At 38.2% G+C, this 16376-nt stretch overlaps 2 protein-coding genes across 7 annotated transcripts in view; both read right to left on the minus strand.

The window, feature by feature from the left end:
- Positions 1–509: 509 nt before the first annotated feature.
- Positions 510–12318, minus strand: kars1 (lysyl-tRNA synthetase 1). Of its 2 annotated transcripts, XM_034308872.2 has the most exons (15): positions 12160–12300; positions 9233–9378; positions 8566–8710; positions 7669–7834; positions 7497–7590; positions 7213–7399; positions 6981–7106; positions 6103–6222; positions 5857–6019; positions 5066–5239; positions 4791–4876; positions 3968–4053; positions 2254–2380; positions 2011–2154; positions 510–1006 (listed from the first exon to the last, which is right to left on the minus strand). In XM_034308872.2, exons 2-15 carry the CDS (start codon positions 9364–9366, stop codon positions 932–934), a joined length of 1827 nt encoding a protein of 608 aa, XP_034164763.2. In that variant the 5' UTR covers positions 9367–9378; positions 12160–12300; the 3' UTR covers positions 510–931. The 2 variants fall into 2 exon arrangements, with proteins under 2 accessions (XP_034164763.2, XP_026786455.1); XM_026930654.3 differs by lacking the exon at positions 9233–9378 and having other exon boundaries at positions 12160–12318.
- A 2017-nt stretch (positions 12319–14335) lies between these two features.
- nfat5b (nuclear factor of activated T cells 5b) overlaps positions 14336–16376 on the minus strand; it is a 50128-nt gene continuing 48087 nt past the window's right edge. For all 5 annotated transcript variants that reach the window (XM_026930806.3, XM_053238072.1, XM_026930807.3 and 2 more), the window contains one exon: positions 14336–16002. The gene's annotated coding sequence lies outside the window, so the exon portion shown is untranslated. The remainder of the gene's footprint in view (positions 16003–16376) is intronic.

Raw genomic sequence — 16376 nt, forward strand, 5'->3', positions numbered from 1 at the left:
CAGCCATTAAATAGTCCATCTGCCCCCTGTGTGCCTTTTCAATCTGATATAAAGCAATACCAATACTACTGTCCTGATCACTTTTCAAAGCATTGCCCTCATGCGTATTTGTAAAAGGAGAAATTTGCACTTTGTAGTGAGACTTGTATAGTGTACTGTGTATTGTATAGTGAGACTTGTATAGTGTATTGTATAGTGAGACTTTGCACACATGGATATCAAGAATTATATTGGTGTGTATGACCTGTACCAGATGACGAAGATGGTGTAAGAATAGTAGCTCTCATCCTGCACACCATTATTACACCCTACAACATTACCTGGCAAAGTCACACTGATGGGAAAAATAAGCACAGTATCGATGATATTGATACTTCACCAGCCCCTGTATTTAAGGCTCACTGATGTTACCCATTTTTTATAAAACTAGACTTGAGCTTTTGTCCAAAAGTGCACCAAAAATGCATGTCATTACTCCTCAGCCATGATGCTTAAATAACTTCAGACGGTTTCATCACGCACATGAAGGTTTATTCCTATGACCAATTTTGTGATCATTAAAAATACAGAGGACAGGTGGTATTAAAACCATTATTACAGAAAAATATGGCTGAATTTGAATCTTCATCTTCTTGATTGCTCGAGGGTAAGAACCTGATGTGAACTGACAATGGACAAAGCAGCAGTAAAAAAAAAACAAAACAAAAAAAAAAACAAAACTGGGGTTCACTGTTTCTGCCTAAATGAATAAAAAAGACAGTGATATACTTCCCTTTTACGTCAACGTGAAATCCTTCAGAACATAAACATCAATCGTTAACAGTAACCTGCACAGTCAGACAGAAACATGAACCCTGGTGCTGATGAATCATCTCTCGCTCTCATCACCGTGGCACTGATTTCTGATCAGGCGACATCACAGGTCACAGTGTTAAACAGAAGTGCCCTCTGCTGGAGGGGCGGGTTTCTGGTCATCAGGCTTCATGGCGGGGAAGAGAAGGACCTCCTGCAACACAAAAACCAACCAGCATGTTCATTTCAAACAGAAATCAAGCAAAAGTTCAAAATTTCAGCACGAGTATTTCACAGAGAAGTCAAATAAAGCATAGCTGACGCATGTCCGAGTTTTACATAAGGAATAAAACACGCTGGGATGTGGTGTTGTAGGAAAATAATCAGCGATGGGGTAGTGTGTCAACCATCACCAAAGGTGATTATTTTCCAATAACACAATGTCCCGAAGTGTTTTGTTCCTCTGATTGAACATTAATCACAACCTATTAAATTATAATTTAATTAAAGAATAAAAAAAAAAAAAAATCATACTTTTTATCTGCTTATAGTTACATTTAATGTAATCGAATGCCCACACAAAATGTTGTAGTGGCTATAAACAGTAGCTCCTTTAACAGCCTCTCTTTTTTTAAATTACAATTTAAAAAAAAAAAAAAAAAAAAAAAAAAAAAATGCAGCTTGTCATGTTACTGAGATGCAAGTCCCTTTGAATGAGTTGTTACTACAGAAACGACAACCTATTAGAACAAATGCATTAATATAAACCTGTGATTTGCAGCTGCACTACTGTCAGAGCTGCTGTTATAGATAATCACCATCAGAAGCCAGAATTCAGCAGCACCATGGTATAAATGTAATTTAAAAAAAAAAAAAAAAAATTGGTGAATTGATTTTTAATGATGTTCCTTGGGTTGCATTTTTTCCCCCTTATAATATCGGAACAACAAATTATGAATGAATAAACGAAAAAAAAAAAAAAAATAGATGTTCAGAATAGCCTGAAAAAGTCAAAAATCAATGACTGTAAATCTAAACTCAAGACAAATCCATAAAATGTAAGATAAATTAACATAAATGCAGATAAATAAAGCCTTAAGAACATTCAGATTCAGTAAATGCAGAAATTTGGGATAAAAAGGTTAAATTCCCTTGAACACAAAACTGATCTGAATTGTGGTGTTTTTGTCTGTAAAAACAGATTGTTCATTTATTTACCTTGATGTTGTTGGAGTCAGTGAGGAACATGGCGAGGCGGTCGATGCCCATGCCCCAGCCTGCAGTAGGTGGAAGACCATATTCTAACGCTGTGCAGAATGTCTCATCTATAAACATGGCCTCATCATCACCTTCTGCCTTCGCCTGTTCAAATCGACGACAGTAAAGTCACATACATCCATATCTACATACACAACCACCAAACCACACACACATGGTATCAAATGCCTCAAATATTCTCACCTTAGCCTGCTGCTCAAAGAGCTCACGCTGCCTGATCGGGTCGTTCAACTCAGTGTAGGCGTTACAGATTTCTTTCTTCATGACAAAGAGCTCAAAACGCTCAGTCAGCCCTTTCTGGGATCTGTGCCTGTAGGAACATGAGGAGACAGCGTATGTAAGTTTAAAAATTACACAGATAATCTTAGAAAGGAATTCTTGACTCCAGTGCACTCCTCAGTTTCCTCACTCCCTTCACACATGCTCATTTATGCTTGTAAACATGATCAGATTAGGGGTGTGGCGATACACTCCGGTCACGATTTGATTCTATTCACGATATTGTGTTCACGATTTGATTTAATTCGATTCTCAGAAAATTTGAACACAATATGAATGAAGAAAAATTATGACTGAAAAGACTCCTGTTTTATATCTGAATCAAAAACAATACAAAACAATGTGCAAATAAAATAAATAAATTTATAAGTCATCCTAGAAATTTTAACTGAATAAACAGTGTCTGACCTGAGGACTTTGAAAATGATAGACTGAAACATAACGAACTATGTAGCAGAAACAGAGCTCCAAAGTCGGCTAAAATGCCCACTTTCCCTGGCCCCTTTCTCGGGCACCGTAGATCACAGAGGCATGGGGACGGTGGTGTTTGAAAGTAATGGAGAGCTCTTTTTAGCCTTTATAACGTGGTTATGCAACCATACAACATATAATACATGTTGGTCATTGCAATCCAGAGCTACCGGTCACTTCATGTGTCTCGGAGGCTCTCCACAAAAGAATGCACTGACCTGACCAGTGTGCTCTCTATACGTTTTAACTCTACGGGTCGTCCAGATTGGGACCTCGGGTGTTCAAACAGTGCAACTGCATTACATGAATAATTAATAGAATGGTGATATGGCATTTCCAAGATGCACACTGTCACATTTTCACAATACGTAACGATGTATAGTTACACCCCTAGATCATATTCTCCTCCATATTCCTCCACACTGCTGTTAATGACTAAATCTTTGCCCAGATCATCTGCCTAATGACTAATGTCTGATCACTTGTTTAAAGTCTATTTAATATATGAAGGTGTCATTTTTATGCATAAGCACTGTTGGGTCTTGTCGAAATTAATGGAAAGAGGTGTGATTTGTCAAATACCAAAAATGCACAGGTTCCCCAGGACTGGAACTGAGAACAGAGAGGTGCATAAGGGCAAAATTTTGTCCCAGCTCCCAACCTCAACCCATTTACATGCCTGCCATCTACCCACAGTCCTCATTCCTGTCACTGGCCCCTCCCAATAAACAGTCTTACACAAAGAAAACCTTCACAGTAGGACATTATGTTGATGAACTCATTAAAGTGGATTCCAAACACTGTTCTCTGCACTGCAAAAGTTTTTTCTGATGAATGAGCGATCACATTTGCCCACAACCTCTCCATCATTGAAGCCAGTGAGTTATTTGAAAGGAGAGAAGTATATAAAATTTTAATTGACTGATCTGCATGTGTGTTCACAGAGCTAATGCTTTGTTTTTTAATCATTCCTTTTTCATTACTTATACGCTAATGTCAATACACATTACCACACCAGTCCTGATTACTGCTGCCATCTTGTTCCATTTTGTCCCATTACCCTTGCACACTACCTCCATATCAATGTTCCTACACCACTCTAGCTGATAACCCGAGGTCTTAACAGTGGAACTGTAGAAGTGCTCACCATTTTGCTAGTGGACTCATGAGCTGAGGGTGGTCACAAATAAACGTAGGGCTGATGCATTTCACCTCGAGGAAATCTCCCACCAACTGCAATACAGGAATTAAGGAAAAAGAAAAAAGATGAACACTACACAAATAAAAAGTGATTATTCAGATTGAACCAATTGCTATTATTTTCCTAACTGGTGCATTTTTCAGACCTAGCAAGAATCAGTATATCTTAGGGGATGGACAAATCATAAATCCATTAGCTATCCAGTGGGGTAAGTGAAATCTCTAACATGCTGATAAAACTAATGTAATTTAACCCTAAAATATGATGTGGTAATTATTTAATTAAATACGTTAATGCCGGCTAATCGTCTTCTTTCCACATGTGGTGCTACTTCATTAAAAATGTTTGTTATTTCTACAACCAGTAAAAGTAGTTCTTCCTGATGATCAGAATACCTCCTTGGTTGATGTGTGTAGTGCAGCAGGTGGCGAATAGCGAGCAATAGTATGTTTTGCTCCACTATGTAACATGAAGTGACTGGAAAATGTTACGTTTAAACAAACACCTCAATTAAAAAATTGCTTTGTTAAAAAGTCATTCCAGTGGCTTGTTATTCTTTCTCTGGTCAGTAGATGAGAGAAAAGACGCTAGTAACTGCTTTCTAAAAAGCTTACTATCTATTAATTACACCTACAAAGCCTACTTTTCTGCATAAAATACAAATAGCCTGTGCTTGTCCCTCCATGCATCTGACTGTAAGAGACATTAACACTCTGATTAATACTGTGTTACACAGCAATGTTAAGTCCTGGTTAATTAAATAAATAACCTTATCCAGGAGGCGAGCTGTTGTTCTTGGAGGCGGACATTCCACTCCCTTCTGAACACACAAATCATCAAAGAATTTGCGGGTTTCTGCACAAAAAGAGAACCAAAATGATGCAAATAACAGCAGTATGGCATCTCGTTTTTCTTTTAACTCAAAACTGCTGCCAAACTAACATTTTTGAATCAACCAGATGTTGAGTCATATCATTTAAAATGAGCTGTTTCACCAGACATGAACACTTTATACACATTGCCATGCTCCATTATATCATGTACCATCAGAATCATAAGCGTCAGTGGCTGGGAATTTCACTCCCATCTCCTTTTCCAGATCATGGGTCATGCTGATTCTCTTAAAAGGAGGAGTAAAGTCGATTTCATAGGCTTGTCCTTCTGGTCCATCAGGGTGATAGGTGACCTTATAACCTCCTGTGATGTGCTTCACCATTCCTGTAAAAGATAGAGGTCATAAGAGTAAAGCAGATTCACACTCTGTTGTATCTCCAGCAAGTAATCAGAAAATCGGGACTGTTTGCACAGATGTGGCATGTAAACATCTTATTACACTGTAATAAAGTCTGTAAAGTCTGATTTATACTTCTGCGTCTGTCAATCTGTGTCTTACTGCAGATAACGGCAATGTGTACACTAGACGGCAAAGGAACATGAACCAAATCAGACTAAATGACAAAAACAAAAAAAAGTTTGGTGTTTCACTGTAGCAAAGAAAATGAGTGAAGCAAAGTACTGGCTGTGATGATGATGAAAAGTTAGAAAAAAGTTCTCCTCTCCCTCCATGATGTCAAGCAAACGCACACCCTCAAACAGTTTAATAATTTTATAAAATGGCGGCAAATATATTGACAAAATCCCGTGTTCAATAAATAATTTAATTTCATATTATTAATAATATTTGCAAGTGTTCGTATTTGAACACTTTTTTTTGTTTAAACGTTGTCTTAATCATGAAATGGAAAAAACAAAAAAAACAAACAAAAAAAAAAAAAAACAGCTGACTCTAGATTAGCAGGAGGAATCTTCAAGTACTCTCTGAGTAAAACACAAACCTGAGAGAAGCTTCTCAGTGATCTCCATCACATCATTGTAGTCAGCGTAGGCCATATAAAACTCACACGTAGTGAACTCTGGGTTGTGAGTGAGGTCAATGCCTTCGTTTCTAAACTGACGACCGATTTCATAGATACGGTCGATACCTCCAACCACCAGCATCTATAAGGAGAAACATCAACCATGAGCATCGTTCTGGCAGCTCATTCTGTACGTTTCCTTCAGATCTTAGTTTAGTGCTGTACCTTGTGGTAAAGCTCGGGCGCGATCCTCATGTACAGGTTCATATCCAGCTCATTGTGGTAGGTGACAAAAGGTCGAGCCACTGCGCCTCCAGGAATCAGGTTCATCATCGGAGTCTCGACCTAAAACACAGTGACGTTAATGAGCGATCAGAGAATTCAGTGCATTATAACACAATAAAGGTTTAAATCCAGTCCAAAAAATTAATATCAGGAAAAAGGGACCACAACCGAATTGAAAAAAATTTGGAAAAAGAATTGGAGCTCCGGTAATGCAGAAATGCTTTTACTGCTCTATTGTCAGGAGATCTCAAGTTCGAATCCCAATGATTCCACAGCCATCTCTCTCTCTCCTGCCAATCACAGCAACACTAGCCAATCACAGGCATCGGTGAACTTGTGTATTCAAAAGAGGGCAGATAGTGCTTTCTTCCAAGTGTGTTACACTGTTCTGTGATGCAGCATGAGCAGCAGTTTGAAAGGGTGGAGCTTCGTGTCTCAGAGGAAGCATGTGTTTGCTCCACCCTTCCAGGTTGGTAGCTGGTGATAGGGCAGATTTAGCTAATAGAAGGAAACTCACAAAATTGGGGAGAAAATGAGGGAGGGGGATCCAAAAAATAAATAAATAATAAAATAAATAAATAAAAATTCTGTAACACTGTAACTATGTCGTTCTAAAATAAACTTTACATTTTTATTTGTATCTTTCAGATAAATGCTAATAGATTATCACATTTAAAAGGAATTGCTGATATTTGATTTGTCTACTGAAGTGTTTTTTTTTTTTTTTTGTTCCAGCCCATTTGACACTGGATAAAGTGTAACGTATGGCCCTTTACCTAAAATGATTTCTACACCCCTGAAGTAGATTGTAATCTCACCTCAAGGAAACCAAGCTGGTCCAAGAAGCTGCGCAGGTAAGTGATGATCTTGGCGCGGGTCACAAACTTTTGCCTCACAAAGTCGTTCAAGATCAAATCCAAATACCGCTGACGAAACCGAGTTTCCTAAGATTCGCAAGGACACAAAATTGTACTTTCACCCTTTATAATTTCAATTAACACCCAGGATAACAAAGTGGTTTGTGTGCGTGTGTGTGTGTAAAAAGCTGACCTTGTCCTTCAGGCCGAAATGCAGGTGAGGAAGCATGTGCAGACACGGAGACAGCAGGGTCATCTCTATGGGGATGATGCTCAGCTCGCCTTTCTTTGTCTTCCCAGGATTACCACGAACGCCGATGATGTCACCTCGGCGCAATTTATTGTTGATGTGAACGAAGTCTTCCTCTGACTTGTAATTCCTGCGTGGAACCAAAGCACCGTGCAATTTATTAATTAATGTGCAACTGAGGAACACTGGGACATATGTGTGTGTGTGTGCGCGCACGAGTCTCTGACCTGGAGTTCGCCATAACCTGCAGCTTGACCCCCTCTCCTCTCAGGTCATAGAAGAGCAGTTTGGCCCCTGAGGCCCTCTTGGCATGGACACGACCTGATAAACAACTAGCGTTAAACACATTTGTAAAAAAATCCAGAGTTGAACTCTCAACAAAACCGTCAAGAATTTTACCTGACACGTTAAGGACGACGTCTGATAGCTGCTCCCCGGGCTGTAGGTGATTGTATTTCTCTATGTACTCAGTAAGCGACATGTCCACGTGAAACTTGTGGGGATAGGGGTCTTCAGCGGTTCCCTTCAGAGCCTGGATGGCCTGCGTGCGGATCTTGAAGTATTGCTATAACGACAAAACATGGATATCGGTCACACGAACAAGTGATGACAAGACGTTTCAGTTTGAAGTGATCCATAAAGCAGTGCATGTATCTGGGTTCTAACTACTAGTGTTATTTATTTATTGATTGATTAAATAAATAAATACCTAATGACATCACTTTATAGCAGCTATAAACAGTCGTTGTTACAAACTGCAATGCGTAAAAAACTCTGTCCTGAAGACTTTTCAGTGTCATCACAAAGCACTGACACTGGAGACTCCTTCCGTAAATATTAAACATCACCTTACAGAAAACTTCATCTCAACAATCATAAGGTTTAAATAACATATTTTTAAATTTGTTTACTAGACTTATAATATATGGAGTATATAATGCCTCCACATTATAAGTCCCTGTGCAGAAGTTGTTACTATAGAAACGATAATGTATTAGAACTAATATTAGCACGACTGTCAGAGCTGCTGTTTTGGAAAATGAATCATCACCTTCTGACCAACCAGATTTGAGAATTCAACAGCACTGTGCTATAAATGTGATGAAGAGGAGGCTTCGAGTTTAAGGTTTCCTGGATCACTGAAAGAAATTCCTTTTTAAATTTGTTACGGTCACTGAAACGGGGTTAAGATGCTCAAGTTAAACAAAATAAAATGTCATGTACATTCATTCGCTTCAACTTGTTTTACAGTCAAGCCCTTTCTGAACTGCTGATCCACAATAACAGATGACTCACGTTGGGGTCCAGTGTCTCCTCGTCCACTCCGTCCACATGCTGCTCCTGCTTATCACTCGCCTCCTTATTCTGCTGCGCTTGGTCCTTGAGCTTGGCCTCCTTCTCCGCAGCCTTCTTCTCCGCCTTCATGCGCCTCTTCAGCTCACTGAAACACAGACGAGTTTCTGTGACTCAAAGCCACAACAATGAGATCATGATGCAAAATGGTGCACAAAGAATCAATGGGGTGACAAGCAGGGGTGGGCGATATGACAATCACATCACGATACTTGATACATAACCGTATCATGATAGACAAGTTTGCAAACTACCTCCATCAAAATAAACTGAAAAACTAAAATGAAAATACTTTTATTTAATATCTATTTTAAAAAACTACCTCAAACTGAAAAGCAGGGGGAAAAATTTTACATTGAACAATTAAAAACAAAATTTGGTACAAAATTAAAAAAAAAAAAAAAAAAAACAACCCTCAATTCAGCTGCTTTCAATTAGAGCTTGCATTTATTATTATTTAAAAAAAAAAAAAAAAAAAAGTATACTGTGATATAATTTATCACAATATTGATACAACATCATCATATTGCCCAGCCCTAGTGACAAAAGGTTGGTTGTGTTTTTTTTTTTTTTCTTTCCCCCCCACACATTAGACATAAACACCACCAACCTTTTGTCACCTCTCCAGCGACATCCTTCAATAAGCGAAGGCACCGTTTGCCGAACGTGGGGCGCAAACTTCTGCACCCGTAACCCGACGGCCCGGCACACGGGCTGCCTGGCTGCTCTGACCAGCGTCAACATGATGCGCAGGTCCTGAACCAAGAAAACGCACATGTCAGACTCATTTCTGTATCTCCACCTCCCACGTCTACGAATCATCTAAAACGTTTCCACAATACAGTAATGTAGTTTATTTTCACACTGCACAGAATTAAACGAAAAAAAAAAAAACTTCAGCTGAGGCGTGTGTGAGAAATGTACTCGTAAAACTCGTTCTTTCTTAGCTGACAGGAGTGTAATCTTCTGTTGCAGCCGGCTCAACGTGTTGTGCCTTCTGAGATGCTTTTCAGCTCACCACAGTTGTACAGAGTGGTTAATTGAGTTACTGTCATCTTTCCATCACTTCGAACCAGTTTGGCCATTCTCCTCTGAATTATTTTTTATTTATTTATTTATTTTTATTTATTATTTTTTTTGCTGCGGGCAGTCATGGTCTAATGGATAGAGAGTCAGACTTGCAACCCGAAGGTGAACCTGAAGGTTGTGGGTTCGAGTCTCAGGTCCAGCAGGGATTGTAGGTGGGGGGAGTGAATGACCAGCGCTCTTCCATCCTCAATACCACGACTGAGGTGAGACCCTTGAGCAAGGCACCAAACCCCCAACTGCTCCCCGGGCGCTGCAGCAAAAAAGGCTGCCCACTGCTCCAGGTGTGTTTCACGGTGTGTGTGTGTGTGTGTGTGCGCGTGCGCACTTGGATGGGTTAGATGCAGAGCACAAATTCCGAGTATGGGTCACCATCCTTGGCCACAAGTCACTTCACTTCACTTTCTCATCAACAAGGCATTTCCGCTCACAGATCTCTCACCAACAGGATGTTTTTGTTTCTTGAGCCATTCTGTGTAAACACTAGGGAACTCTGCTGGGCGTGTACATCCCAGCAGATCAGCAGTTTCTGAAATACTCAAACTGGCACCGACAACCATGGCACAGTCGAAGTTACTAGAATCACAGTTTCCCCTGTTCTGATGTTTAACGTGAAGGTGTTGACCTGTATCTGCCTGATTTTATACACTGCTCTGCTGGAACATGATTGCCTGATTGCACGAACGCGCAGGTGTACAGGTGTTAAAGTTGCCAGTGAGAGCAGAACCCGTAATTTCACACTCTTTGGCATTATTGTTTAATAATATGGACTAATCGGTGTATGGTTTCTATCTATATCAAATAATAATAAATTACTAGATCAATCATCAGCAATATAACAGCTTTTCTAAGTTTACTAGCATACTAATCAAAGGCAGAGCAACACTCAGGAGTCTGGATACTGAAACCAGGAGCGAGTGGCACAGCTGTAATCTGTTCCTGGCTGTTACTAAATACAGCTGAGCTCTTGGTCTGTTGGGATTTCTGTGTGGAAAGCAGTAAAATACTCACTAGGCAGTTCTTCATTTCTAACCAGGGAACCTTCGGAATTGAGTCTTAGGCTCACACAAATTTCAAATTAGGATCATATTCACATCATGTCATGTACCATGTTAGGAGTGTCTTGCTGCTCACACACACCCTGAACAGAGGCAGAGCTGCAAGTATGATAAAAATCGAGAGAATGCGAAGGCTTCACACTTTTCCAGTACACACTTCAGGGATGTTTCGATGAAGCTGATCAAGGTGATACTGATCTGAAACTATATATTTTATGCTGTGTTGTTGATGGACAAAGCATAAGTCTTGCATATGAACAGAGGACATGGATTATCTTACAGCACACCACCGTCACTCAGGAGAAAAAAATACACCTCTAACTAGTTAGGCATCAGATGATTATCCACTTTGGGACATTATGTAGATCAGTCCCAATTGAACAGCTTTAATCCAAAAGATCCGTAAATGAAAAACAAGCTGCCTATAAATAACAGCAACTTGGTGATGGAAAGTTCAGGAATTAAAAAAAAAAGCTCTATGGTTCAAATAAACCACCAGAATATTATTTTTTTTAGTCTAATAGTTTAAAATTGGGAATAAATAAACATTTTATAACTTCTTGAGCCCTCCCACTGATTCCCAGCCATTTTCACGAAGCTCCGCCCCCAGGATCTACATAGGACCGCAGAGTCACATGTCTATAAAATGACTGACAAGAGCCCCATCCAAACACAAACAAGCATTCCGGGCCGGAAGTCAGATTTCCAAGCGAGTTTTGTCAGCCATTTAATGCACTTCTGCTGAAGCCACGACTTAAGGCATTATTTTTCATCACGCTTTACATATTTTCCAGGTTATTCGTTCAAGAAAGACATTTTAAAAAATCGACTATTGCACCTTTAATTAGGAGAAGGTGCTGTGAAGGACCGAGATCAAGGACAGCTCATAGACATGCATGTTTTTCCCAACACACGTGCTCTGGTTATCAGAAGATAACAGAAGACAAATTTTCAAATCATGGCACTAACCTGAACGACTTTTTCTTACAAGTTAGACACTTGTAATTACGATCATAACGAGACCACGTGACAGCAGAACACGATTAAACACCGGAAGCAGATAAGATTCAGATAAGCACACTTGCTAGCTAATGGCACGTATGTGCTTAGCTACATAGCTAGCTAGGTAGTTTAAACTGCTCCTGTTTAATTCGCATTCTTTACACTCAACTCCTTAAGATGTTTAGCTAAGCTGCTAGTTAGCTGTGCTAAGCTAAAATGCAATATAGCATCATTCATTACAGCAGATGTTTCCGATTAAAAACCGAAAGTTTTTTTTTTATCTTCCAGCAAAACGCTGCACGTCTACCAAAATTCCCCATTTCACCCCTCTTCAATCCATACTGTAATTCTTTCCATTCATGTCACAGTAAATAAGAGACCATTCGCATACTTTTTACTGAGTTTCTCTCCATCCGCCACCACGTCCGCCATCTTGTCCCAGTCTCCGCGCTGCTACCAAACACCTCACGCGCGAGGTTTCTTTCTTTCTCTTCCTAACGGGCTTTCGATAAGCCCCGCCTCCTGTGATATGATTGGATAGAATTTTAGCCGTCCAATCAGAAAATTCGCTTGCGCATATATTTGGCCAATCCACGCGCGAAGAAGTTGCCGGCACCGCTATAAAAAGTGAAGCTAGCCCTCAGCGACGACAAACCTGTCAGCTAATCCACAGAGCTGTCAGAGTAAAAGTATCACCCCTCATTTCAGTGACGTGGCCACGGGGTGGCATCAAGGGGCAGATAACACCCTTAAAAAAAGCCTTGCCACCCCAATTCTGACCTCAGTCTGTTAAAAGGTTTTTTTCTGGATATCTCAGTGCTGTTTGGAAAGCTAATTCATTTCTGAGTTTGATCTTCACCCAATTCTTCTCTGTGGATGTGTAAGACATGGCCCAGACTGTACCATTCTTTAAAAATAAATAAAATAATAATAAATTTGACCAACAGCTTAACCAATTCTTGAGTGCTCTTGATCATTTTGTTGTTGTTGTTGTTATCCATTGTCCATTAACTTTAGGCTTTTACACTACAGTGGTGTTGAATTCTCAATTCTGATTGGTCAGAAGGTGCTGGTTAATTTTCTATAACAGCAACTCTGACACTAGTGCAGCTATGAGTCTCAAATATGTTATCATTTCTATAGCAGACTATAGTCAACACTTATTTAAAGGTCCATTAGGTAAGATTAGCTCTCTAATGATTAAGTATGTAGGTTCAACATTTGAATTTATTTATGAACTCCTTCAGCCCTTCCCCTGATTCCCAGCCATTTTCACCAAACTCCACCCCCAGGAGCTACAGTGGACCGTAGAGCGTTCATAAAATGACGGACACGAGACGCGTCCAAACACAAACAAGCATTCTGGACCAGAAGTCAGTTTTCCAAACAGCTTTTCTCAGCCACTTGATACACTTCTGCTCAGGCCATGACTTAATGCATTATTTTTTTAAATCATGATTTATATATTTTCCAGGTTACTTATACAAGAAAGAGAAAAAAAAATCAACTATTGCTCCTTTAACATTTACGAAAGTAAATCTCAGTAACTTCAAACACACACACACACACACACACACACACACACACACAAAAAGAGAACTGACTTGTTACATGGACACAACATTAATGCAACTATAAATAAACAGTTAAAAAGTATAACTTGTTTGTTAATAAGTCAAAATGATTAGCTTTGGCAAATTGCTGTGGTATAAGAGGAATAAAACACTCCAAGACAATGTTACAGGAAAATATCCATCCATCCATCCACACAGACACTATAGGAAACAATCAATTTTATCAATAATATTTATTGATAACACCAAGCATACAGAAAAAAATACAAGAAGACAAATGCATAAATGATGAACAAAATATTTATGTAGACTGCATTTTTTTTTTTAACAAAGCAAATAAAATATGTATGTTACCAGATTTACCTCAACACGCGCTGGGCTGGCTCTCAGGACACATCACATGTAGGTTACTTCTAATAAACCATTTCATATCATACAGGTCGCAGTGACGCTGTGGGAACTGGGCTTTTGAGAACTTAGTGTTATTTCTGAGCTTTTCTTCCCCTCAAGTAGGAACATACTACCAACAATATCACAATAGCTATCAGAAAGTAAAGAACAAATTCAAAACAAAACAAAACAAAAAAACATTTACAATGCTATAGGTTCCCAACTGTTAAAAAGAAAGCTGAATACATAAGGAAGAAATAATTAAAAAAAACAAACAAAAAAAAAACATTGTGAGTACTGAGTTTAACTGCATAGCTGCTTGAAGTTAAAGGTGGACTGAAGATATTCTGAGTAAAGATAAAGATATTCAGTACATATTCATCTGTACAGAATAATTATATATATATATATATATATATATATATATATATATATATATATATATATATATATATATAAAATGTATGCATATATATCTATATGTATATATCTATCTATTATGTAGACAAATAAAAAAAAAAAATCACAAAGGAAAAGATGTGATTGGTCCAAAGTCAGATGAGGTCATAAATGTTATATTTTGTTACATTTTCTTGGTTTACGAAAAAAAAAAAAAAAAAGTCCCACGATATCCATTTCTATTTCAGTACAGCAGTTAAATCTGTTCTAGCAACCGTTAATTCAGAAAGCTTGTAAAAGCAAAAACATCAGAATCTGTACATCATCAGATGGAAATAAAACTTCGAAACCAAACAAACAATTTACATGTTACGATCCATGGTCACATATAGATACTTTTTAGATTTTAAAAACAAATTCAACAAAGGCCATTTTTTTTTTCTCCCATTTGAAAATGTTTTTGGAGATATAAGTTATATATGATACAAGTTTTCAAAATCTGGCAAAAGAGAAAATATGGTTATATATCCAAATAAATATTTAATGACAGAAACAAACAATTAATTGAAAATCTGTCCTGTACAGAGATGAAGGCCAATCACAGACAGCTCTTTCTCCAGGTTAAGTTCACAGCTCTTCCCCTAACACAGGGCTCCTTTAAAGATCTAAAAGATCACTCCTCCACCTAAACAGAGGTCTGAATAGTCACTATTCAAAACTAGCAATAAAAAGTCCTAAAAAGAAGCAATCTGACGGTAATTATCTCAGTAAAAGCTCAAATGAGCTATTGCTTTTAATATTACACAGAGCGGGGCCCTTGTAATGTATGCAAATATATTCATAGAAAAAAAAAGAAAACACATTCTGCCTTCTGACTCACTAGCCAGATATCTCTGTAAAAGATCATTTTGGCAGCTTTACAACAAGCTTGGCAGTAAACTTGCATGATATTCTACTTTCATTCATGACATAGCAGCCTTTATTTTCCATCATCAACCCTCTGAGCCATAAAACTGGCCAGAATTTTTGTAGTGTAAAAGGCGCCGACTTAACCCGAGACCTGGAGTCGAGGCCTTGACTCATCCTCTGCTTCCCTGAACGATAATATCCTGCTGTAAAAGTTGTATTTACAAGGATAACAAGGTTAAATGCGTAATAAACTTTGTGTCCTTCTTGAGTGTGGCAAGAACTTCATAAAAAAAAAAAAAGAAAAGAAAAGAAAAGGACACCATAAAACCTTGTCTTTACTGAACAGGGAGATGAAGTTTTACTGCTGATTATCAGCGTTCCAGACGCTAATAAACACTCAAATCCAGCACAGAGCATGATTTAGTGAGATATGTCCGTATTTTAGAATTCGTAAAGTAGTGAGTATGTTATTTCATGTAGTGATGCACAAATGGATGCGTAGTTTTCAGACGTGTTTGTGTATGAAGAGTGTGAACATTTAAACATAACCAGAAAACGACAAATTACAAGTCACATAAATTTAGTTGAGACTAAAAGCAAACAAAATGCAAAAGTGCTACTGGGGCAAAACATACAAAGTGTTTCAACTTTTCTCTTTTTCTAAGCATTTCTTTCATTATTTGATTAATGTGAAAGTTAGGGTTGTTTTTTTTTTTAAATATAAATATTGCATCAGTCACAGGTGCACACAGAAATTTGTGTACTTAGTTGCTGATGCAACTACATAAAAAAAAATATATATATCACAAAAGTGCTTCTATTATAAGATATGCTTCATTTACAGCTAAAGACAAACACCACAAGCTCCGTGACATTCACGTTTCCACTTGCCATTAACGAAACTGTACATTCACACAGCAGACGTCGAAGTTATCGGGATTCCTCCGCTGTTTTCTAAAAGCCTGTGTGTGTGGAGGGAAAAAACCAGTGTTATTTTTTTTGCAAGAAAAATAAAATAAGTGTATTAAGAGAACAAAATGGAGAAGACAAACTTATTTAGCAACATGTTTAGTGTGGTATGTTTCACTGATGTTGGACAAATTACAAGTAAGATATCAGATATCAACAGTGAGAAAGGCATGGGCAGTTATTTATTAAATATTTTTTGTTAATGTTCGTTTTAGATTGTTGTCTTGTTGCAAGATATACACATATTTCATTTTCTAATTTTAAAAATAGAGGTACATATTGATTTTTTTTTTCCATTGAAACCCGTTGGTGTTGGTGGTGGGGGTGTAAACTTTTGCCCTTGACTGTATATAGGAATCTGGACAAA

This window comes from Pangasianodon hypophthalmus, chromosome 11, assembly GCF_027358585.1.
Source record: "Pangasianodon hypophthalmus isolate fPanHyp1 chromosome 11, fPanHyp1.pri, whole genome shotgun sequence".
Lineage (NCBI taxonomy): Eukaryota > Metazoa > Chordata > Actinopteri > Siluriformes > Pangasiidae > Pangasianodon > Pangasianodon hypophthalmus.